At 38.2% G+C, this 23659-nt stretch overlaps 1 protein-coding gene across 1 annotated transcript; it reads left to right on the forward strand.

Annotated features, from left to right (window-relative positions):
- The first annotated feature begins 1333 nt into the window (after nt 1–1333).
- On the forward strand, nt 1334–22012 carry LOC145333974 (uncharacterized). The gene is made up of 10 exons (XM_080179238.1): nt 1334–1384; nt 8754–8820; nt 9457–9621; nt 10799–11309; nt 11546–11572; nt 19737–19862; nt 20144–20230; nt 20503–20558; nt 20704–20779; nt 21207–22012. Exons 1-6 carry the CDS (start codon nt 1379–1381, stop codon nt 19762–19764), a joined length of 804 nt encoding a protein of 267 aa, XP_080035364.1. The 5' UTR covers nt 1334–1378; the 3' UTR covers nt 19765–19862; nt 20144–20230; nt 20503–20558; nt 20704–20779; nt 21207–22012.
- The last annotated feature ends 1647 nt before the right edge of the window (nt 22013–23659 follow it).

The following is a 23659-nucleotide window of genomic DNA, read 5'->3' on the forward strand; positions in this document are numbered from 1 at the left end:
AGAATTATTCTTTTTCTACTTTGGAAATCCGAAAGATGCTAATTATTAAGTTTAATATAAGATTTTATAGTGTTTTTACAAAAATATTTTGGAATATTAATAAACGAAAACATTTAATAAAGTAATGAAACTACATTTTTTGACTAGCTATATCATTGATTTCTTCCATAAGTATAAAATTCAGGGCTCATCAGCCGAGCCTTACCGCGCTTTAGTCTCAAATTTTAACTTGCTTGTGTGGAAAAAAAAATATCCGAAAAGATGGATTGTCTGTTAAGAAACAGGTTTAGACATTCTAAAGTTATATTATGATGCATTGAGTAATGGACGAGCGTGAGGTGCAATCTTGAGAAAAATATGTCCTTCTATCTTAAAATGCCCATTTAAAAATTATTTATCGAAAGAAGAAGTGACTTTTTAAAAATCTTTGATGTTAAGGTTACTATAAACGGGGGGGGGGGGGGGGGATCCTTAGGCGAAAGAATAGCGGTAATTCAGGCTCTGTCACATAAAACTATCTAAAAACATAACACTCTAAAGTCAGACCCTTTTCTGCACCCTAACCCCCCCCCCCCTGATATTATCTCAGGTTCTAGGAAAGCTAGAGGGCTAAAAAAGCTGTGCATGTCCCCTGTATGATAGAGAATTTACGACTATAAGTCCTCTGTCAAAATCATAATTTGCTTCCTCCACCCTTTTATCTAACAAGTTTATGTTTTTAGATACTTTTATATACAAGAATTAGCGAAATATAAATTTCGGCGGCAGTAGTTGTACTTGGCAGTTGCCAGCCACCGAAGTTGGCTAACTTGAGCCATTAAAAGATTGCTGGAGACCTGGTGGACCAGGACCTTCAGGATCATACCTGGAACCTGAAATCTATATTAAAACCTATATTTTATATAAGGATCTACTACTAATGGATAAATTAGTATTTGGTAACACAAAATGCTTTGTCTAAGTAAAAAAAATTTCAAAATGATAAGAATGCAGAAAAAGAAAGATAATTAAATGATATTAGATTAAAGACCAGAAAAGAAAAGATTTCCAGAAATGGACAGTTCTGTTTAGAGAGGGTTATTAAAAGATGTATCAAAGGTTTTGAAGAGATCAAAGAACTGGCAAGAAATCAAGTAGACTTAGAGTGAAGAAACTTCAATTGATGGCTGGCACTAGACACGGACAGTAGTCAACCTAGCAAGCTGGTAAGAAGAAAAATATGCCCTTGGGATTTTCTGGGGCAATATATGAGAGGTTTTGTGATTTTTTTATTCAATACTTTTCTGCAAAATTTATATTTTTTTCTGCACACTTGTTCATCCTGATAAAACTGGACTGAAATTTTTGAAATGTATCAGTTTCTGTCCATCATCCAAAAATGAAGGTAAGCCTTATTTACTATTATATAATATACTATATAATATACTAAATACTACCAGCAGCTATTTGTGGCAATTTCTCGTGAGAGGGTTGTGATATTCTCCCCCAAAATAGTTATAAATCTGCCCAGGACCAATAAGAATCTACACTGTTCATCAGTAAGCAAGATCCTTCTGTACAAATAGACAGACAGAGACACAGAGATCCTGTACTTTATTATAAGGATGTAAATATTAATTTTGAACATCAATGTATCTTTAATATAACACTTTTCTTATATGTTTACTTAACTTATTGTTTCAATTCAATCCTTTATCGTTGGTGATTTAATACCTAAATATTAACTTAATACTTATATTTGGTTTTACAGAATATTCACATCTTAAATTTATTTTGAGATTTTAAGAGTTTTCAAATCAAATAAATTTTCTATTTTCTCTAAAGGATTTTAAATAGAATGTGGCTTGATTTTATAACTATTACAAAGACAATTTTTGATTTCTGAAAATATTGTTAGGATTTAGAAATGCTCCTTTTCTGAGATGAAAAAGGAATACATTAATTGCCATTGCTTTCAAATGGCTTTCATTATTTTTACAACTCCCTTAATCATCTCCCAGTATCAGTTTAATTGCCTGATGAACTGTTTTAATTTTGAGAGCAGAATTATTTGTCACTCTTATTAATTTAGCAAATTAATTGCTTACTAGGTTTAAAAATCCTTCCCTTAGGAAAGAATTGTTAAGTTTTATAAAAGCTCATTTGTATGTTGCATTCAATTAACCTAAAAGAATATTTGCTGTGCCTAAATTCTGAAATGATAAAATGTTCCCAAAGATAAGATAATTTAATAAATTCTTTGTTTGAGACTGAATTAAATTAAGGGAAGGAGGCAATATAACATTATTACAATAATGTGAATATTGAATAAGTTATTTTCATTTTATTTTCAAAAAATATTTAACTGATTTCTATCTTCAAAAGTAAAACATATTGATGTTATTATGTCTTTATGAGTAATATACTTCTCCTTATCTCCTAAACTTGTATAGTTTGCAGTATAGAATAATTGATTAATTAAGTTTACTTTTTAGTAATTTGTTTTAATATGGCGAGTTGACCCTATCAATTTAATATAATTTATCTACTAAATTCATTTTTTTTGTTGCTCTGATTGAATTTATCTAAATAGAATTTTTAGTGCTTAGGTAAAATTGTGGTAATACGGCAGCATACGGACGGGCATTTTACAGAGTTGCTACGCAGTGGCTTATCAAGTCAAGCCTTCTGCACTAATACTATTATATCACCATTCACCTCATGACCGCAGATGACCCCATCGGCAGCGGTCAGATTGGACTGGCTAAATAGGGGAGGGGCACGGACACTTAGCAACCCCGCGCCCCTCAGGCAACTATCCTACCGGGAGATGGTGCCTTCCCCTTTACTGCAGCTTACCCCACAGATGCCTACCGCCGCGGGCTACGCCCTTGTCTCCCACACCCCCTTCAAACCTAACTCATTGTTATCATCTATTTTGTATATATATAGTAATCACCCATTGTAAATGTATTCAGTTTTAAATATAAATTCTGTATGAGTAAATCCTGCTAGTTTGTTTTGGTAGAATACTTCAAGGCTAGGGGCTCGTTGGATTCAAACTCGCAACCGGTGAGCTGAAACGCTTCGGCTTACCACAACTTGGTGTCAGCGTGTTTCAATCGAGCCCTGCAGAAACTAGCCAATTCTACCTCTGATTGGACCCTTTTGCAAGTAAGGGGACAGTCAGCTGCCAATTGAGAAGCCAACTGACCCGCGAGACGGCCTTTTTAGGTCGATTTTCCATCATTTTGAACGCATTATGTAGGCCTCTGGCCTACGGCAAGCAGATTTAGCCTGCTAAAAGCGCCAGTTTACGGCGTTTTTCCGTACCGTGCGGGAGTAGCGCTAGGTGCGCAGCCACGGTAATCGGATAATTTAGCTCAGACGGCTACAGAACTGAGTCTAATTTGGCAAGTGTAGCTGGGACAAGCCCCAGGACACCCAGGCCAAACCTACGAGACGGACAGCTGCGTAGCTGGTCTCCCTGAGAAGCAATGTGTGGCTGCGAAGCTTCAGCACACAAGTAAGGCCTACCACTGCGACGGATAGCAGAATTTGAGCCCAAGGTACGGCAGGACGGGACATTCCCTGCCGTTACCCCCAGGATTCGAACCCGCGGCGCTGCAGGACGGGCCATTCCCTGCCGCCATCCTTCGGGATTCAAACCCGCGGCGCTGCAGGACGGGACATTCCCTGCCGCCGCCACCCATCGACACTTGCAGGACGGACATTCCCTGCTGCCATTGCTTCCAGAATCACACCTAGAGCTCCTAGTGATAACTACACATAAGTGTTTATAAATGTCAACCAAGTGATAAAAATATAAAATTGTTGACCCAGTGATAATTGATAAGCTCTAGTGATTCGAAGCTACCGTATAAGCCACCACTAGAGGTCTACACACGCCATGGTAAGCGATACCACCATAGCTGCGGTTCGGCCACCGCCGAAATTTCTGCCGACCCCAGCTGAGCGGGAGGCCCCCTTGTCTCAAGGGCAGGACCTCCACTTCCCTTGCCACATCAGGGTGAGGTTCCCTACTCCTGACCCTGCCCAGCACGTACAGGTTGATGCCATGGTAGATTCTGGCAACCGTGTACCAGGGTCTGCTGTTATTTCTGAGCACCTCATGCACGCAATGGGCGTGCAGCGGATGTTGGTTCCAGACAACACCCAAATCCTGACTGCTAATGAGGAAGGGCAACCCCTTCAGGTAATTGGAAAATTATATGAATTATATATGGCAGTCTCACACACTCTTATACTCCATCTGTACCACGTGACTGTGGTACGGAATCTCTCACACCCCCTGAACTTAGACTGGGAGACAGCCGAGAGAGAGTTGAGTTACGAGGGGCCTCTGCCAGGCCCACTGCCAGAGCAGCCGCGTGTAGTCAAGAAAGGCACGCACTGGGTGGATGCTGCGCTGAACGCCCACAGGGGGACCAACCTGCTAGCCATGGGAGTGCCCCCAGTGCCCAAGGTGCCTCTGGAGAGCCTGCCAACGACGTTTCCCGAGATTTCCAGCCCTCCAGAGCCTATCTTCTCCGCCGATACCTTTATCAACGGCCAGCCATGTCCACCTGGCCCCCTCTACCTGGGGCCCCCAGCAATCCAACCTGCCAAGTCCGAGTCCAGGCCCATCAAGTTGCGGTCTGATGCACTCGGAGCCGCGCCCAGCCCCCAGGATTCAGCCTCTCCCAGCGCCGTGCCCGTCAAGTCATGGCCGGACGCCCTCGGAGCCACGCATGGCTCCGATGCCACAGCCTCTCCCGGCGCCGAGCCCGTCAAGTCGTGGCCGAACGCCCCCGGAGCCAAGGCTGGCCCCGACAACCCGGCCTCTCCTAGCACCGAGCCCGTCAAATCGTGGCCGGACGCCCTCGGAGCCACGCATGGCTCCGATACCTCAGCCCCTCCCGGCGCCGAGCCCGTCAAATCGCGGCCGGTTGCTCCCGGAGACGAAGCTGACCCTGTGCCAGCCACTTACAGGCTAAGTGCTGTCACTCCAACAAATGGCCAACCACCACAACTCCGTACGGCCAAGCGGGTGGTCTTGCCTGGACGCAGCGTCATGGCTGTCCCTGTTGAGCTAGTGGGACACCGCACCAAGGATGCCATCCAGCTGTCTGCCCCAGAACAGAGGTTTGGGGAGTATCTTGTCATACCAGAAGGCCTGTATACGCACAGGCCTGGCTCCGCCAGCGTGTTCCGAGTGCTGGTGGTAAATGAGGGGGAGATGCCTCTCCTGCTGAACGCCGCCCTCCCCGTGGCTGGGGAGCTGGTGAAGCCTGACATTCTGGAGGTCTCCGACAGGCCTCCCCCTCGCATCCATTCGTTCCAAGAGCCTGTTGAGCCCCCAGATATGCAGCAGCTGTGGGCAGCCCTTGAGATGGAGGAGAACGAGTTTCTGCGCAAGGACCCCCTGCTCAAGAAGGAGGTCTGGACCCTGCTGTCAGAGTACAGGGACGTCTTCTCCAACTCTACCCCAGGCTGCACTGACGTAGTAGAGCTACAACTGCGCCTCAAGCCAGGGACCCAGCCGATCCGCCAGAGATTTCGTGATTTGAACCCACGGCAGGAGGCTGAGTTGGAAAAGCAACTGGACACATGGTTGCAAGAAGGAGTCATAGAGCCTTCGGACTCAGCCTGGAGCAGCCCCCTGGTGCCCATCAAGAAGAAGGACGGGAGCACCCGCTGGGCCGTCGACTACAGGGCCCTCAACAAGTGTCTTGAGCTGGACAGCTACCCCTTGCCCAGGATCCAGCAGCTGGTAGAACGAGCTGGGGGACACCGCGTCTACAGTGCCTTAGACGCGGTGGCTGCGTACTACACCATCCGCGTGTCCGAGGATAGCCGGCCCTGCACCGCCTTCACCACCCCCAGAGGCTTGTACCAATGGAAAAGGATGCCCTTTGGCCTAGCCACCGCACCATCTGTCTACTCCAGATTTATTGCAGGGGTCCTGAACCCATTGGGCACGGCCAACCTCCAGTCATATCTTGATGACGTCCTGACCTTTCACCAAGACACCTGGGCCCACCTGGCTAGGCTCCGGGAAGTCTTGGAAGCCCACCGCAGGGGAGGAATCCGCCTCAAGCCAGCCAAGACCAAGCTGTTCCGAGCCAAGGTAGACTATCTGGGCCACACCCTCAGCCGTGAGGGGATAGCCATGCAAGAGGATTATATTGACCGCATCCTTGACTGGCCGGCCCCCATCACCCCCAAGGACCTGCTGGCGCTCCTGGGGTTCTTTGGCTACTACCGTTTGTTCATCCCCAAGTATGCCGACCTCACCTACGAGATGAATCGGCAGAAAACGGCCAGGACACTGACCTGGACAGCCGAGATGGAAGCCCAGCTGGTACAGCTCAAGGACAAGTTTCGCCAAGCCCCCATCCGAGCGCCACCCAGGTTTGACCTACCAGCCGTGTTCCAGCTCACCACGGACTTCAGCATCCAAGCCATCTCTGCCATACTCAGTCAATGCCAGGACGGCAAGGAGAGGCTCATTGCCGCCGTGGGGCGCAAGACAACTGACCCCGAGACTCGCTATCCGTCCTGGAAGGGAGAGATGGCCGCCATCATGTATGGGATCCGGAAATTTCACGGCATCTTGTCCTACCGCAGCTTCCAGATCAACACTGATTCCTCAGCCTTGCTACAGATGAAGTCACTGAACACATCCACAGGGATGGTGGCCCGCTGGCAGGAGGAGCTACCGGCCCTAGACTTCACTGTCTGCCATCGTCCTGGCACCCAGAATACCAATGCTGACGCCCTCAGCCGCCGGGAGGATGACAATATGCCGGCAGCGTCCGCCGAAGAATTAGCAGAACAGGCTGAATATCTCCACCACCTTTGCCAGCTAGGGGAGCCCGCAGCTGGCAGACCCTCCGCAGCACGGCTGGATCTGGCACGAGTCTTAGAAGCCCAGACCCAGGATCCCCTCCTGCTCCGTGTCCGCCAGTGGGTAGCCAACGGAAAAGCCCCAACTAAGGCTGAGCTACGAGGCAAGGACTGGAACGAGCAGCAGTATGCCAGCCGCTTCGCAGCCCTGGGACTCTACGAGCATGGCTGCCTCACCACCACCGACCAGACCCTGACAGGGGAGAGGACAAGATACCTGCTGCCTTCGGCCCTCCAGCAGGACGCGTTCTTCCTGGCCCATGGAGCCCCCATGGCTGGGCACTTTGGGATGGACGCCACTATCGCCCGCGTCGCCATGCATTTCTGGTGGCCCAACCTGTCCCGTGACGTCTGCCTGATGGTCCAGACTTGCCCTGAGTGCGTACAGAAGGTCACCAAGGAGAGGCTGAAGTTAGGAATACACGTGCCCTCCCGGCAGGGGTATCCACAGCAAGTCCTGTTCATTGACCTGGTGGGGCCCCTACCAGAGACGCCAGCCGGGAACCGCTACATCCTCACCTGTCAGGATGGGTTCAGCCGGTTTGTCAGCCTCTATGCCATCCCCAACAAGCGCACCCTCACGGTGGCCGAAACCCTACTGCACCGCCACCTGGCCACGTTCGGATGCCCCCTGAAGATCCACTCCGACAATGGGATGGAGTTCACTAGCCAGGTATTCAAGGAACTAGCCTCCAAGCTCGAGATTGGCCTGACACATCCACTGCCCTACAACCCGCAGTCCAACCGGGTTGAGAGGTTCCATCGGACGCTCAACACAGGCATGCGGCTGTTCCTGGATAGAGATGACAACAACTGGGAGCCACACTTGCCTGCTATTGCCTTCGCCTACAACACCAAGGCTTGCAGATCCACGGGCGTGAACCCTTTCCTGGCCTACTTTGGGAGAGCTCCCGGTGGACCTGGTACTCCGGCTGCCATACACTGAATATGCCCCAGTCCCAGCCAACGTCCAAGCCCTCCTGCAACGATACCACGCCGTGTACGACGCAATCCAGCAGCGAGAGGAGGGAACCATCCAAAGGAGCGCGGCCGCTTACGAGGGCACGGCCAAATACGAAGTTGGAGACCTGGTCTGGTATCTGGCCCCCCCGCCTGGTGCCAGGGAAGTCAAGATTACCAAGAGATGGACTGGCCCCTGGAAGGTAGTGAGACGGGCCACGGACGTCCACTACGTCATCAGACCCGCCTCTCCAACAGCCAAGATCTCGGAAATCACCGCGCGTGTCGGCCGACTGCGCAAATACACAGGAGATGTCACCGCCCAGCAGATTCCAACAGACATTTAAGACGACCTGGACGGCGACGAGGACGCCACTGAGCTGCCGGCCGGAGCTACGGCGTTGCCATCTAGTGAACCAGGACAGTTTCCAGTGTACCAGCCGGCAGCCGCCGCCCCACAGCTTAGCGGCCAGGATCGTGACCCGGTAGAAGAGAACCTGCAGCACCAACCCAACGAACCACCGCTGGCGCCGCCGGCCCCAGAACCACCTAGGGATGCAGTCTGGAACCCTGATGCGGACATGGAGCCCCTGCCTGCCAGCAGCGAGCCTACCGGAGGAGAAGCGGCCACTGAGATGGAAGTGGCGGCCCCAGAGGGTGAAGCCGAAGCGATGTGTCCCCTCCAGATGACAGCCGTCCCCATCCGGGTGGGAGCTAAGAGGCCGAGCAACCTGGACAAGATGGGCGCCCCTATGGAATTCTACGCGCCTTCTTCCATCGTTGTACCCCCCTTGGGAGCCTCTAGAGTGAGCCTAGGACTCCGTGTTCAGCTACCGCCTCGTAACCGGTGAGCTGAAACGCTTCGGCTTACCACAAAATATTAAAATTTATATTGTTTTGTTCAGATGAATTCTGTTCCTTTCTTGTGTCTTGCTGTTTTTGGGTTTACACTTAATGTAACTAATGCCAAAGGTAAATATTTCTATTAAACTACTTAAATCCATACCTAGTTCTTTTTATTAAAAATCTTGGATACAAAAGAAGCTTCCAAATATGATTTGCATCTCACAAAAATTTGCTGTTGATTTCAATACTTATACAGAGCTTTTCATGCAGGCTATTTCACAAAGAATAGCTGTTTTTTTATAATACTTTATTGGGCGTTTTCCTCTTAGGAAACTTTTTTTCAATTTTGAAAATTTGAGTACCACCCCCCCCCCCCCCCCCGACAATGAACAACTATTTTAGTTTAGGTTAGGTTATAGGCTAGGCAGGCAAGGGGGCCAAGCGCTGCGGCTAGGCAGGCTAGGGAGCTGAGCGCTGCGGCCAGAGTTGTTCGTTGTCGGGGGGGGGGGGGGGGGGTGTACTCAAATTTTCAAAATTGAAAAAAAAAATTCTAAGGGTATAACCGTATAATGCCCTTTATTGATATCAATCACACAAGATTATAAAATGAATTTACAATTCTTTTTAAAGCTGCCTCATAACTTCAAGTTAATGTCTACAACAGTCTCTACAATCATTTTTCATTTGATTATTATTTCTGCATTTATTGAAAGACATAATACTAAGACTTCTACTCATAATTTTATTTTTATTTGTTCCTAGGATCTAAAAGTGCATTCTTCAAGGGATCTCCAATCATCAGAGAAAAAGATGTGTGGAATATAGATTCCTTTAAGAAGTGTGCGGAAACTTGTGATGATAAGAAGCACTGTCTACTGTGGCAGTTCAATAAAAGTTTAAAGACTTGCAAGCTTTCTGTGCTCAGAAGTAAGTAATTTCAGTTTAAAAAGTAGTTTAGAAAGTAGAAATGTAGTTTACCTTTTTAAATTAATAATCACACCTTCAATATTTTTAGTAGCTAAGCTACTCTATAATTTGAAATGTCCGTCTGTATGTCTGTATGTATGTCTGTATGGCTGAAACGTTTAGGGGAAAACGTGATTTACTCAGCTCCTACAAAAGATAGAAGGCTGAATTTTTTGAACATTACCATCAAAATGGAGCATAATTAAGTATAAAATATTGGTAGCGGTCGGACTGCTTTTAAGCCGCTTTCAATTTTCAAAACTGATTTTCTTGGCTCCTGTAAAAGAGAGAAAGCTGAAACTTCTTATTAACATTCCCATCAATATGGAGCATAATTAAGTATAAAACATCACAAGCGGCTGGGCTGCTTTTAAGCAGCTTTTTAGCCACTTTAATTTTTTAAAACTGATTTTCTCGGCTTCTGGTAGAGAGAGAAGGTTGAAACTTCTTGTCAATGTTTCCATCAATATGGAGCTTAATTATGTATGAAACATCATTAGCGGCCAGACTGCTTTTAATCAGCTTTTTAGCTGCTTTTATTTTTTAAAACTGATTTGCTCGGCTCCTGTAAAAGATATAAGGCTGAAACGTCTTGTCAACATTCCTATCAATATGGAGCATAATTAAGTATGAAACATCAAAAGCGGTCGGACTGCTTTAAAACAGCTTTTATTTTTCAAAACTGATTTTCTCGGCTCCTGTAAAATATAGAAGGCTGAAACTTCTTGACAACATTCACAACAATATAAAGCATGATTAAGTGTTCATCACCAATAGCGGCCGGACTGCTTTTAAACAGCTTTTTAGCCGCTTTTACATTTTGCATCAGATTTTCTCGGCTCCTACAAAAAATACACTACTGAAACTTCTTATAACAGACTTTATGCCCCATACTTAGGTAGTCTTTAGTAGTCTGACTGCTTTTAAGCTGATTTTCTTTTTAAAACTTTCAGACATAAACATTAATTTTTAAAAGTTTCGTGATTTTAAGTTTTCGCATATTTATTTGCATATATCTCTCTTTCTTTTCTTTGATAGGATAACAATTAATCAGCTCTATAACTCACTTTGTCTGTTTGTCTATTTTATTATAAATTTTGTGCTTCGCTACTTATGGATGTTGTCATCCTTGTTTTAGTAAAAGATGATATGAAGTCCAACTTTGGTTTGCACAATTACAAACCATCACAAGTTGGAAATGATACTACAACAACTACCCTAACAGCAACTTCAAGCCAAATTCCGTCTACATGTCCACCTCCAACAACCTGTCCACCCACACAAACTTTTCCACCAACCACAACATGTCCACCTCCAACAACTTGCCCACCTCCAACAACTTGCTCCCCCCCCATCCACAACAACGTGTCCACCTCCAACAACTTGCCCTACTTGCCCAACATTACCCCCTCTATCCACAACAACGTGCCCTACTTGTCCATCCACAACTACATGCCCACCTCCTCCTACAGTTACAAGTGTCGCTACAACAGCCTGCCCAGCTTGTCCATCCACAACAACATGTCCACCTCCTACTACTTGCCCACCTCCTTCTACAGTTACAAGTGTCGCTACAACAGCTTGCCCAACTTGTCCAACCACAACAACATGTCCACCTCCAACCACTTGCCCACTTCCTACTTGCCCAAGTAAATATTTTAATATTATTCTTATATAAAAGTTAATGTCAGTTAGTACTAAAAGATCTTGTCATTCCTTTTCAGATAAGCATGTTATAGTTCCTTGGTAGGCTTCTTTTTTATATCTATAATTAGTAGGAGGTGACCATCCTCTTTAAAAAAAAATCCTACCTGAACAAAAATATCTATTTATTACAAGAAATAGATTTAACACAAAGCTACTATTCAGACTTTAAATATTTCAGGTGGATGGACAAGATATTCATCAACGGGTAAGTAATAATTTTTGTAACAAGCTGTATAATATTAAGTTAAAGTGATCGCGAATTTAATTTTTCAAAATGCATTTTCGTTTACCTTTTTTTATATTTTAAGTAATTTTCAAAGAATTATGCCTTAAAAGTTCAATTAAGTTAGAAAAAAATCAGATTAAAATGCGGAGAGTATTTCCACATGAAAATAATGTTAAAATCTGAGCATCAATTAAACTAAGAGAAAATAAGTTATTTCTTTGCTTGCAGATAAAAACAAAAAAATTGATACTTTGTAATATATCTCTATTAATATTTATCTTTGAACTTTCTCTAAAATGTAATGAAAAAGTTTGGTTTATTTTATAAAATCATTAACCAAATACCGCTTTGTTTATGCAGGTATAGTGACAAAAGAAAAATTGTTTAAATCTGTAGAAAGCATGATATTTAAGAATTAAAATGTTTAAATAGAATAAACAAATATCATTTGCTGCACATATTCAGCATAAAATATAGCAGTCTTTCTGTAGTATTTACATAAAAAAAAGCATTTTATCATCCTAAAATAATCTTGTAATGTGTCGAATTTAATTAAATATCTGTCATTATACACACACACACACACACTCATTCACTTACATTGGCCATTCATGTTTCCCTTTTCCATTCTCTGTCCCCCCTCCTTATCTTTTGTGGTAAAAATGGTACCAACGGATTTTGTTAAGTTGAAGTATAGAAACCAAACATTACTGAATATTGTAAAAGTCACAGTCCCTTTAGTGTATTTTAAGTTGTAAGTTTGGACCAGTACGGGAAAATTTTAATAGCTATATAAAAGTAAATAATTTTTTTCCCATAACTGAAAAAACATGTTATTTTATTTCAATTTTTGTATAGGTTTATTGCTAACTGACTTGATTTATTACATCAGGAACCATCTTTACATTGTGTTTAGGATTAAGATAAAAGCCTTGCTTTAATTAATGTACATCCATGAGTAACAGGTTAATATTAAAAGAATATAATTTGTGTGCTCTTTATCTTATTCCATGTTTTGAAGTATTAAACAATCAAGTTCTGTGGAGTCCTATGTATGTTTGTGTGTGTGTGTATTTGATTTAACCTGGCTGTACTTAGAAAACGCTTATAGCAAATTAATTCATGTTTCAAAGATTGTTTCTTTTAAATATCTTTTATAGATTTTAGGGATCATGGAAAGAAAACAAAGTCATTCCTTAATTAGGACAGAAGTCACCTTCCTAGGAAGGACATAAGTAGCTTCCCTTATGTGAGAATTTGTTAGATGAAGGGCATAACTTGTCTCCCTTAACAAAGATTTTTCAAGATGAAGGACATAAGTAGCCTCCCTTCACCACACAAAACCTAGCTTTTTGGTCCTTCACATAGCAAAATCTTGCATAAAATAGTTTATCTGTCCTTCACATAGCAAATTCTTGCAAAACATAGCAAATTCTTGCAAAACTTAGCAAATTCTTGCAAAACATAGCATTTCTGTCCTTCACATAGCAAATTCTTGCAAAACATAGCAAATTCTTGCAAAACATAGCAAATTCTTGCAAAACTTAGCAAATTCTTGCAAAACATAGCAAATTCTTGGAAAACTTAGCTTTTCTGTCCTTCACATAGCTAATTCTTGCAAAACATAGCAAATTCTTGGAAAACTTAGCTTTTCTGTCCTTTACATAGCTAATTCTTGCAAAACATAGCAAATTCTTACAAAACATAGCAAATTCTTGCAAAACATAGCAAATTCTGGCAAAACATTGCAAATTCTTGGAAAACTTAGCTTTTCTGTTCTTCACATTGCTAATTCTTGCAAAAAATAGCAAAATCTTACAAAACATAGCAAATTCTTGCAAAACATAGCAAATTCTAGCAAAACATAGCAAATTCTTGCAAAACATAGCAAATTCTGGCAAAACATAGCAAATTCTGGCAAAACATAGCAAATTCTGGCAAAACATAGCAAATTCTTGCAAAACATAGCAAATTCTTGGAAACCTTAGCTTTTCTGTCCTTCACATAGCTAATTCTTGCAAAACATAGCAAATTCTTGGAAAACTTAGCTTTTCTGACCTTTACATAGCAAATTCTTGCAAAACATTGCAAATTCTTACAAAACATAGCAAATTCTTGCAAAACATAGCAAATTCTGGCAAAACATTGCAAATTCTTGGAAAACTTAGCTTTTCTGTCCTTCACATAGCTAATTCTTGCAAAACATAGCAAAATCTTACAAAACATAGCAAATTCTTGCAAAACATAGCAAATTCTGGCAAAACATAGCAAATTCTTGCAAAACATAGCAAATTCTGGCAAAACATAGCAAATTCTTGCAAAACATAGCAAATTCTTGGAAAACTTAGCATTTCTGTCCTTCACATAGCAAATTCTTGCAAAACATAGCAAATTCTTACAAAACATAGCAAATTCTTGGAAAACTTAGCATTTCTGTCCTTCACATAGCAAATTCTGGCAAAACATTGCAAATTCTTGGAAAACTTAGCTTTTCTGTCCTTCACATAGCTAATTCTTGCAAAACATAGCAAAATCTTACAAAACATAGCAAATTCTTACAAAACATAGCAAATTCTGGCAAAACATACCAAATTCTTGCAAAACATAGCAAATTCTGGCAAAACATAGCAAATTCTTGCAAATTATAGCAAATCCTTGGAAAACTTAGCATTTCTGTCCTTCACATAGCAAATTCTTGCATAAAATAGCATTTCTGTCCTTTAAATTTATGAGATCTTAAGCTACAGACAGAAAAACTTTGCTTTTTTGTTTTCAATAAACCAGGATATCATAACACTAATGGAGTAACAATGTTGTTTGCAAAGTACAGTTGAAGCTTTCTGACTGCCCATGTACTATGTGTGTTAGTGTCTGTGTATGTTCTCACAGCTTTAGTGGCCAGGTGGAAATATTGAGAGCCAAAATTATCAATTTAAAATTTAGAAATGTAGATTCTCTACAAAAATGTAGTCTCTTGATATTTTTACTAGGCTCATTACATATTTTTTTTGTATTTTTTAGAATATATATATTTTTTTTTTGGCCACATTATTATCATTTCTCCCCTTCCTTGACTGGCTATCTATCTATCAAACTTATTTCATAATCCTTTACAGTAACCAACACATAAAATATTAGACCAAAAAGTATTTAATATGAATCTAATATTTCTACATATTTATTTTTGATTATTATATCAAACTATTTTTTTCTTCATAAAATATACCTATACAATTATCAATGCTTATATAAAAGAAACAGGAGAAATTGCCCAAGAAAAAAAATTAACTAACCCTCTCAAAGATAAAAATTAGGTTTCTTTTTAAATAAGATAAAAACCATAGAGTTGGACATTTGTATTTGATGAAAGTACACACCTCTCTACATAGAGCATAGACATATTAGTGTCATAGCTGTTAGTCTCATATAATGCAATTCTCCATTTATCTGGTACAAACTCTAAAGATGGTTGACAACTTCATTTTCAGCGGTTCAAATAAATCAGCTGATAAATTATGTAACGATTGCAAGGGCTTACTTTGAATTTTTAGGAAAGCGGATAGAAAGTTAGATTTTTTTCTCCCCATAAATATTTAGAATTGAATAAATTAGAGTTTTTTTTATTTTTGTAATACAAAATAAAACTAATTTACCATTCCATGAAAAATCATCCCTGAAAAAATACTTGGTTTAATTATTAGAGTTGTTGTTTAATCTTTTATCTTTATACTAGCGGCTACGCCCCCTAGAGGCCTCTAGTGGCACTTTAAATGTTTTTGTTTGTTAAAGTTAATTTTTTATGTACGATACCACCTTATTTGACGTTGAAGTCTCCCCTAAATTTTGATAAATTTCGATTTTTGTCATTTCTCTTGGGAGGGTGGTTGTACCCTCCCCCAAAATAGTTTTAAACCTTCCCGGGACTTATGAGAAGCCACCCTGTTAAGGAGAACCCAATCGGTTCAGCGGTTAGCGAGATCCTTCGGTACAGACACACAGATACACACATAGACATCCTGTTACTTTAGTATAAGGATAAACCCAGGGAGGGAAAGTACATTAGACTTTAAATAAGTAAAGTATTGAAAGGGGTATTTTAAATTAATTATACTGGGAATGTACACAAATTTACTGGCCATTATCCCTAGAGATCCCTGAGACTTCTGTTCAAAACGAAGCTTTTCTATAATTAGGTTGGTTCTTTCTATGTGAAACAGTTACCTCTTATCGTAAATTTAGACATGATATAATTGTCTTATCAATTTCAAACTTTGCATGATGATTCCTATAACAGACCCTACTGATTTTAGAGCTACGCTTTTACGGATGTTGTCATCCTTGTTTAATTTTGTTTATACTTATACATGTTTGTATATAAATAATTTAAATTTAGATTATTCCAGATAGAGAGTAGACATTGGTCTGTTTATTACACGTTAGTCCCCAAAGTTTTATAATAACGTTTTCTTATTCGTAAATTAACCAACTTTTGGAACGTTGATTTTTGAATTGGTTGGTTAGTTTAGTTACGTGTCTAAATGTTCAACCACTAATTTTGATCTCAGAAAGGATAATTTTGTGCATCATCATTGGGGATGTATATCAATTTTCGGCCATTTTCTTTCCCTTTAGATCTTTAATTAGATTTAGATCATAAGATTATTCGGGAAAAGTCCCTTTTGTGGCAACGCTTTAAAGGGCGATTCGTCGTATTTTTAAAATGGCGTTTTAGAGGTTTTTTAGTTAGGTTAAGTTATATTGGGTTAGGTGATTGCCCCACAGGATATTTTATCTCCAATAATTTTATGATTCATCGTTCAGGAATATACGACGCATCGTATTATATTTAGCTTTCCGCGGCCATAAAAATGTACATATTATGCTTTATATAATTTTTCAGTATTGCTGAGAACCGGTTCTAATCCACTGCATATTGCTAGCAGACAATATTTAAATAATTTTAATTTATAATCGACGCAATTGGTGTAATAGTACATGATTAACAAGAGGAAAAGGGGGGAACGTTTAATTAAAACAGTGGAAAAAAAACATTGTAAAATAAAAAAAAATCAAATCAAAATTCTATATTTTCAATAATAGAAAAATGAGGAATAGTCCCTTTTGTGGCAACACCCCTTAAGGGGCGATTCGTCTTATATATTTTAAATGGCTTTTGATAGGTTATTTTAGTTTAGGTTAGGTTATATTGGTTAGTGATTGCCTCACAGGGTGAAAAAAAATAAAGAATCGCCCCTTAAGGAGCGTTGTCAGGAAAGGGACTATACCCGAAAAATTAATTAGAATTAAACTACTCCTTAAGATCTACTAATTGGAACTGTAACATGAAAAATAATTAATCTTCTTGAATATCTTACATAAATTCTTTAATTCAATGCTAGGACAATGGATTTAAATTTATCTTCTCCAGTGTTCCAGTTACATGAAATTGTGGAATAAAGATTTAATTTTATTGGTTATTTTAAATAAACACTGAATAAGATAATATAAAAATGTACTCTTTAAACCTTATTTACTATTGTTAGGTTAGTTCTCATCTCCTGTTAGATTGAAGTTTAAACAGTACATTACTTTCTGCCTTCTATACTATTATGAAATTCCTAGGTGGCCAAAAAAATATATTTTTAAAAATACAAAAAAATATGTAATGAGCCTAGTAAAAAAATCAAGAGACTACATTTTTGTAGAGAATCTACATTTCTAAATTTTAAATTGATAATTTTGGCTCTCAATATTTCCACCTGGCCACTAAAGCTGTGAGAACATACACAGCCACTAACACACATAGTACAAGGGCAGTCAGAAATCTTCAACTGTACTTTGCAAACAACATTGTTACTCCATTAGTGTTATGATATCCTGGTTTATTGAAAACAAAAAAGCAAAGTTTTTCTGTCTGTAGCTTAAGATCTCATAAATTGAAAGGACAGAAATGCTATTTTATGCAAGAATTTGCTATGTGAAGGACAGAAATGCTAAGTTTCCAAGGATTTGCTATGTTTTGCAAGAATTTGCTATGTTTTGCCAGAATTTGCTATGTTTTGCAAGAATTTGGTATGTTTTGCCAGAATTTGCTATGTTTTGTAAGAATTTGCTATGTTTTGTAAGATTTTGCTATGTTTTGCAAGAATTAGCTATGTGAAGGACAGAAAAGCTAAGTTTTCCAAGAATTTGCAATGTTTTGCCAGAATTTGCTATGTTTTGCAAGAATTTGCTATGTTTTGCAAGAATTTGCTATGTTTTGTAAGAATTTGCTATGTTTTGCAAGAATTAGCTATGTGAAGGACAGAAAAGCTAAGTTTTCCAAGAATTTGCTATGTTTTGCAAGAATTAGCTATGTGAAGGACAGAAAAGCTAAGTTTTCCAAGAATTTGCTAAGTTTCCAAGGATTTGCTATTTTTTGCCAGAATTTGCTATGTTTTGCCAGAATTTGCTATGTTTTGCAAGAATTTGCTATGTTTTGCCAGAATTTGCTATGTTTTGCAAGAATTTGCTATGTTTTGTAAGATTTTGCTATGTTTTGCAAGAATTAGCTATGTGAAGGACAGAAAAGCTAAGTTTTCCAAGAATTTGCAATGTTTTGCCAGAATTTGCTATGTTTTGCAAGAATTTGCTATGTTTTGTAAGAATTTGCAATGTTTTGCAAGAATTTGCTATGTAAAGGACAGAAAAGCTAAGTTTTCCAAGAATTTGCTATGTTTTGCAAGAATTAGCTATGTGAAGGACAGAAAAGCTAAGGTTTCCAAGAATTTGCTATGTTTTGCAAGAATTTGCTATGTTTTGCAAGAATTTGCTATGCTTTGCAAGAATTTGCTATGTTTTGCCAGAATTTGCTATGTATTGCAAGAATTTGCTATGTTTTGTAAGAATTTGCTATGTTTTGCAAGAATTAGCTATGTGAAGGACAGAAAAGCTAAGTTTTCCAAGAATTTGCTATGTTTTGCAAGAATTAGCTATGTGAAGGACAAAAAAGCTAAGTTTTCCAAGAATTTGCTATGTTTTGCAAGAATTAGCTATGTGAAGGACAGAAAAGCTAAGTTTTCCAAGAATTTGCTATGTTTTCCAAGAATTTGCTATGTTTTGCAAGAATTTGCTATGTTTTGCAAGAATTTGCTATGTAAAGGACAGAAAAGCTATGTTTAGTAAGGTTTTGCTATGTGAAGGAAAGAAAAGCTAAGTTTTGCAACATGAAGGACATAAGCAGCCTTCCTAATGTAAGAATTTGTCAGACAAAGGACATAAGTCACCTCCCTTAAGTTAGATTTTGTTAGATGAAGGACATAAGTAGCCTTCCTTAGACCAATTTCCAGTGACTTCTGTCCTAATTAGGAATGACTTTGTTTTCTTTCCATGATCCGATTTTAGTTAATTAATCAAATATAATCTAAGCAAGAATTTTATCCCAAAATAATAAACCATAATAGCTAAAAACTTTCTCAATCTATAGTAAAATCCCCCAATTATGTGGGGGCCTAATTGTATTTTTAGCTCTGCAGTATGTTGAAGCTTTTTTAGCAAGTAGTAAATATTGAGATAGGATGAGGGTGCTATGTTACACAATCGACAACTATAAATCAGCTGACCTTATACCCATATTTGGTAATATCTTTTCGATTATCGGTAAAAATCATTTAATCTCCCCGTAAAAAGAAATTACAAACTTTTTTGGTTAGTTTAATATGTATGTAACAAAAGAATTTATTCTACTCTAAATTTGCAAGTAAACTTCAACAAAAAGATTGTTATTTGTCGATTTTGATAGGTTTTAAGATATGTATAATAAAACTCAAAATACAACGATGTTTTCAAGGGAATAAATTCGTTTTTTTAAAGTTTGATTTATTTTTAAATGGGAAGTATTTAAGACCTAATTCTCAAAATAGTACTCTTAAAAAACATTAATCAGTGACATATATCAACTTTTTCCCAGATTCGTGAACACTTTAAGACATAGACGTAGATTCGCAAATAATAGGGATATATGAATAAGACAATTATTGATTTATTTCAGTATAAAAAATCAAATATCTGCTGCAGACATCCTTTATTTAAAGAAATAAGGGCAAAGAAATAAAAAATTCTAGTTTTTGTTATGAAACAAAGCTATCTATCTAAATATGTTTAGGGTCTTGTTACAAAGTACTGACAACTAAAGCAGATTGGAATACCCAAAAGAAAAGTTGTGAATCCCTGTATTCTGGTGCTGAACTTGCTTCTGTGCGCTCTAGTTCTGAATGGAGCTTCATAAAAAGTATGTAACAACATCAGTATTACAATGTTTACTGAAGTTTTTTTTTCAAATCAAAATTTGTTTCATTTATTAGATAATTTGTAAGAATTTGATTATTAGCATGACTTATGGATAAAAGCTTAATTCGAAAATTGCTTTCAAATTCAGCGTTGGCTTTGATTTTGATGCTTAATAACTAAATCTTTCTTGTAATTAGTTTGACTTGATTTATTTAAATCTTTTCTAAAAGAACTATATTAAAATATTAGTTTTTAATTTTATTATTATGGCTTTATAATAAGGTTCTGTTTTAACTGGCTATGAGTCTCGACAATGGCTTGGAGGATCTAACCCTAGTGGCACCTGGGTATGGACAGATGGATCTTCTGGTACAATCATTTCACTTTTTTGTGTTAAAAATGAAAAAATAAGAAGAAAGTACAAATTTTTTCTGGATACAGTTTACAGTATCCAAAAAACTAGCATTAATTTTATGATTTTTATTTTTAATGTTCCTGAAAAATTTCTCTAATACGATGCTATATATAAGTTTTAATATGGCTGAGAACCGGTTCTAATACAGTGGATATTAATCGATCTCGAAGCCATACTGGAATAAGTTTTATAATACCTTCATTTTCATTACATGTTTTTTTTTCAGTGAGTTATACGGATTGGGAGTCTAGTACTCCAACTGTGTCTGGATATTGTATGTCGGTATGTAAATTATGCATTTCCATTTCTCCCTTCCTTTTAAAGATATTTTTCATATTAAATTATAAAATAGACTCAGCAATCATCATATTATTTCCAAGATAAACTACTGTTGTATGTATGAGTTGAATTTAAACAATTTTTTTAGAGAGATGGTTCCAGATATTGTAATGCTCAATTAGACTGTTCTGTATCCTTCCAAGCCCTGTGTAAAATACCATAAGGTAAATACTGAATAAATCAAACAGAGATAAATTGTTTATTTACAAATTGCAAAAATTGATAAATATTTGTTAAGTGAACCTTTTCTCTTTTGCTTTATATGGTTTATTTATTCTTTCTATACAAAAACTTGTAATTATATTATGTCCTGAGTCTACATTTCCTAGCTCCATTTTAAAGAATTTTGTCATTTTTGTTGGTATAAATTTTTATAAATTTTCAGAGAAAACTATTCTGCAGGTTCTCATTTTTGTTCTCTAAAATATCAACCCTCCTCATAATCAGAGTTTTTTTTTTATAAAAAGGAAAAATTTAATTCTCCACATATAAACTTATAAAAGTAACAATACCTGTTATTGAAGTGTGTGTGAGTTCAGTAAAATATAATTGATGGCATTAATTACTATTAAAAAACTTAATTTTTTTCAGATGCAAACGCAGCAAGTAAAATCTAAAGATTTGGTTTGGGTAAGAGTAAAGTATTCAGCAACACCCCCTCCCCCCCGTAACCCACCCTATCCAACGGCATATCAACTTTCCATTTTTTCCTCATACTAAGTTTAATCCCCAGGATTTAGCCTAGAATAAGCAAAATTTCAAAATTTTTATTTATTATTGAATGTTTTAACCCAACCTCCTGTAAATTTTGATGCTTCTCATTATGATTCAAAAATAATTACTTAGTTGAAATCCCTACTCTTACCCTAAGTAACACAGCAATTAAATATGCTCCAACTCCAGTTAATCTTCTGTTTTTGTGTTTTTCATTGCTGAAAGTTGAAACATATTGCTGCTGGGTTATAATTGGACATTGATTATATTTATATTGTTTTTTTTGGTTTATTCTGTAAGGTAATGTTAGTATTGACAAATTGAGAAGAGGTTTGTTTTCTCAGGAAAATGGAATGAAACTTGAAACTTCCTAGACATGAGTTTTCATGGGTCTACAGTTTTTTTATGCCCACTTTAAAATCATGCTTCAAGCTGCATTTAACCTCCAATTTAGGGACCAAACTAATTTCTGGGAAACTTTCCTGTATTATTCAAGTCTCTGAGAAATCCATCCCTCCCTCCACTCCCCTTCCCTCCATGCATTCCATCTCCTCCTTAAATCATTTCATAGAGAGGTTCCCGGGAAACCTCTACCAGCCCCCCTTTTCCTCAAATTGTCACCACTTACATTACTCTTTTATTGCTTTATTCATTTTCTTGATAAATAAATTTTTTGGATCCAATTACTTATCTTATTCAGTAATGTACCTACTCTTTATAACTTACTTTGTCAGTATGTAGTACCAAATGAAACTCGATCAAATCATAACACAACTTGCTTTTTCTCTAGCTAGAGGTCATTAAATCTTCTCAAAAGCTCAATTAATAAAGCAATCAATGCTTGCCTTTTCTCTAGCTACAGGGCCATTAAATTTCTCCAAAGGCTCAATTTATAAAGTTTGCAAAGTTACTTGAGAATTGTTAGTGTTTCTGTTGCAGCTTTGAAAACTTTGTTGATTAATTTTCCAATGTCTTAATTATTTCTTGATTAGATTCCTATCTTTTAATCATTTCTAATTGTACTCATTACTGTAAAACAACAGAGTGAGAAGGGATTAAATAACTGTATGTCTCATTCCCGATGACCCTGCACCGACTTTCAATTGGGTCTTTGAAAATCAACCAATAGCATTAGGAATATTTACACAGTCAAGGGTTACAAAACAGCCGTAAGCAATTTGCTGACAGACAAAAATGTTCCTCATCATGAGGATCCAGGTAGTTGTCTGGTTATTCATACATCTATACTATAGATTTATTTTGAACTCAACATCCTAATTTTGCACCTTTAGCTTAAAGATTTAAAACGTTGCAATATACTATGAGCGTTGTTTTAATGTTGTTCTTGCTGCAACTGCAAGATTCGGATAAGAAGGTAAGTAAGTTGTTTTAAAGAATACGCGTATTTAATGGGTTCAGTAGTTAAGCAACTAAAAGACTAAAATAGAGTATGTAACTACTTTAAATTTATATGAACAGTGCTCCACCTATCATTATAATGCCTGCAATTTTTGTTAACTAGAGTTGGCTCGATATAATTATCTCCCTATTGGCTAGTTTTCTATATGCATATCTATTTCTCAATAAATCTATTTTCCTCACCCGGCATTACTATCTAAAAGAAAGTAAATATTTAATAATTTAAATGATTTTTAAAAGATTTTTTTAAATTATATTTTTTTCTTTACATTACCATCACCAAAGGGTTAATGATGATGATTACAATTTTAGTTTAATATTTGAACACACAAAATGTCGCCACAATCGAATTCTTTTAAAACATAGTTTTCTTAAATCTATCATATTATAAATTTAAATTTTCTTTTTTATGATTAGAAATTAAATACATCAATATAAGGTAAATAGCAACATGAAATGAAAAAAATGAATTTATTTTTAATAAAGTAAAATAATGGGTCTTATCGTTCTGGGCAATGAGAGTTTATTATGGATTATTGGAGCACTATGAGTTTTAATCATATATTCCTTTGAAAACTTGACCTCGTTTATAGACATTTATTTCCTATATAGATCTGACATGGATCTTGAAGCAATTAAGCAGGCCGTTTTGTACATGTTAAAAATTGGAAGATTCCATTAAATAAAAGTAATCGCAAATATACTTAGTAAATAAAATAATTGGACACAATTAGAAATAAAAAACAAGCTACTCTAGAGTCAACTGAAAATTGCCTTTTGGAGAAATGGAGAGCATCTACTCTTTGACCTTTTGTAATTTTGGTTTAAAAAATATGTTGGAAAGTGAATTTTTTTCTCTTGGTTACATAACTTCAAGGAAAAGTCACATACACCACCCTCATATCCTTTCT

Source organism: Acartia tonsa, chromosome 12 (assembly GCF_053477335.1).
Source record: "Acartia tonsa isolate MP-2025a chromosome 12, ASM5347733v1, whole genome shotgun sequence".
Lineage (NCBI taxonomy): Eukaryota > Metazoa > Arthropoda > Copepoda > Calanoida > Acartiidae > Acartia > Acartia tonsa.

Coding starts and splice junctions, on each gene's coding strand:
- LOC145333974 (XM_080179238.1), top strand. Junction 8,821..9,456: donor TAATGTAACTAATGCCAAAG/GTAAATATTTCT, acceptor ATTTGTTCCTAG/GATCTAAAAGTGCATTCTTC. Junction 11,573..19,736: donor GACAAGATATTCATCAACGG/GTAAGTAATAAT, acceptor AAATATGTTTAG/GGTCTTGTTACAAAGTACTG.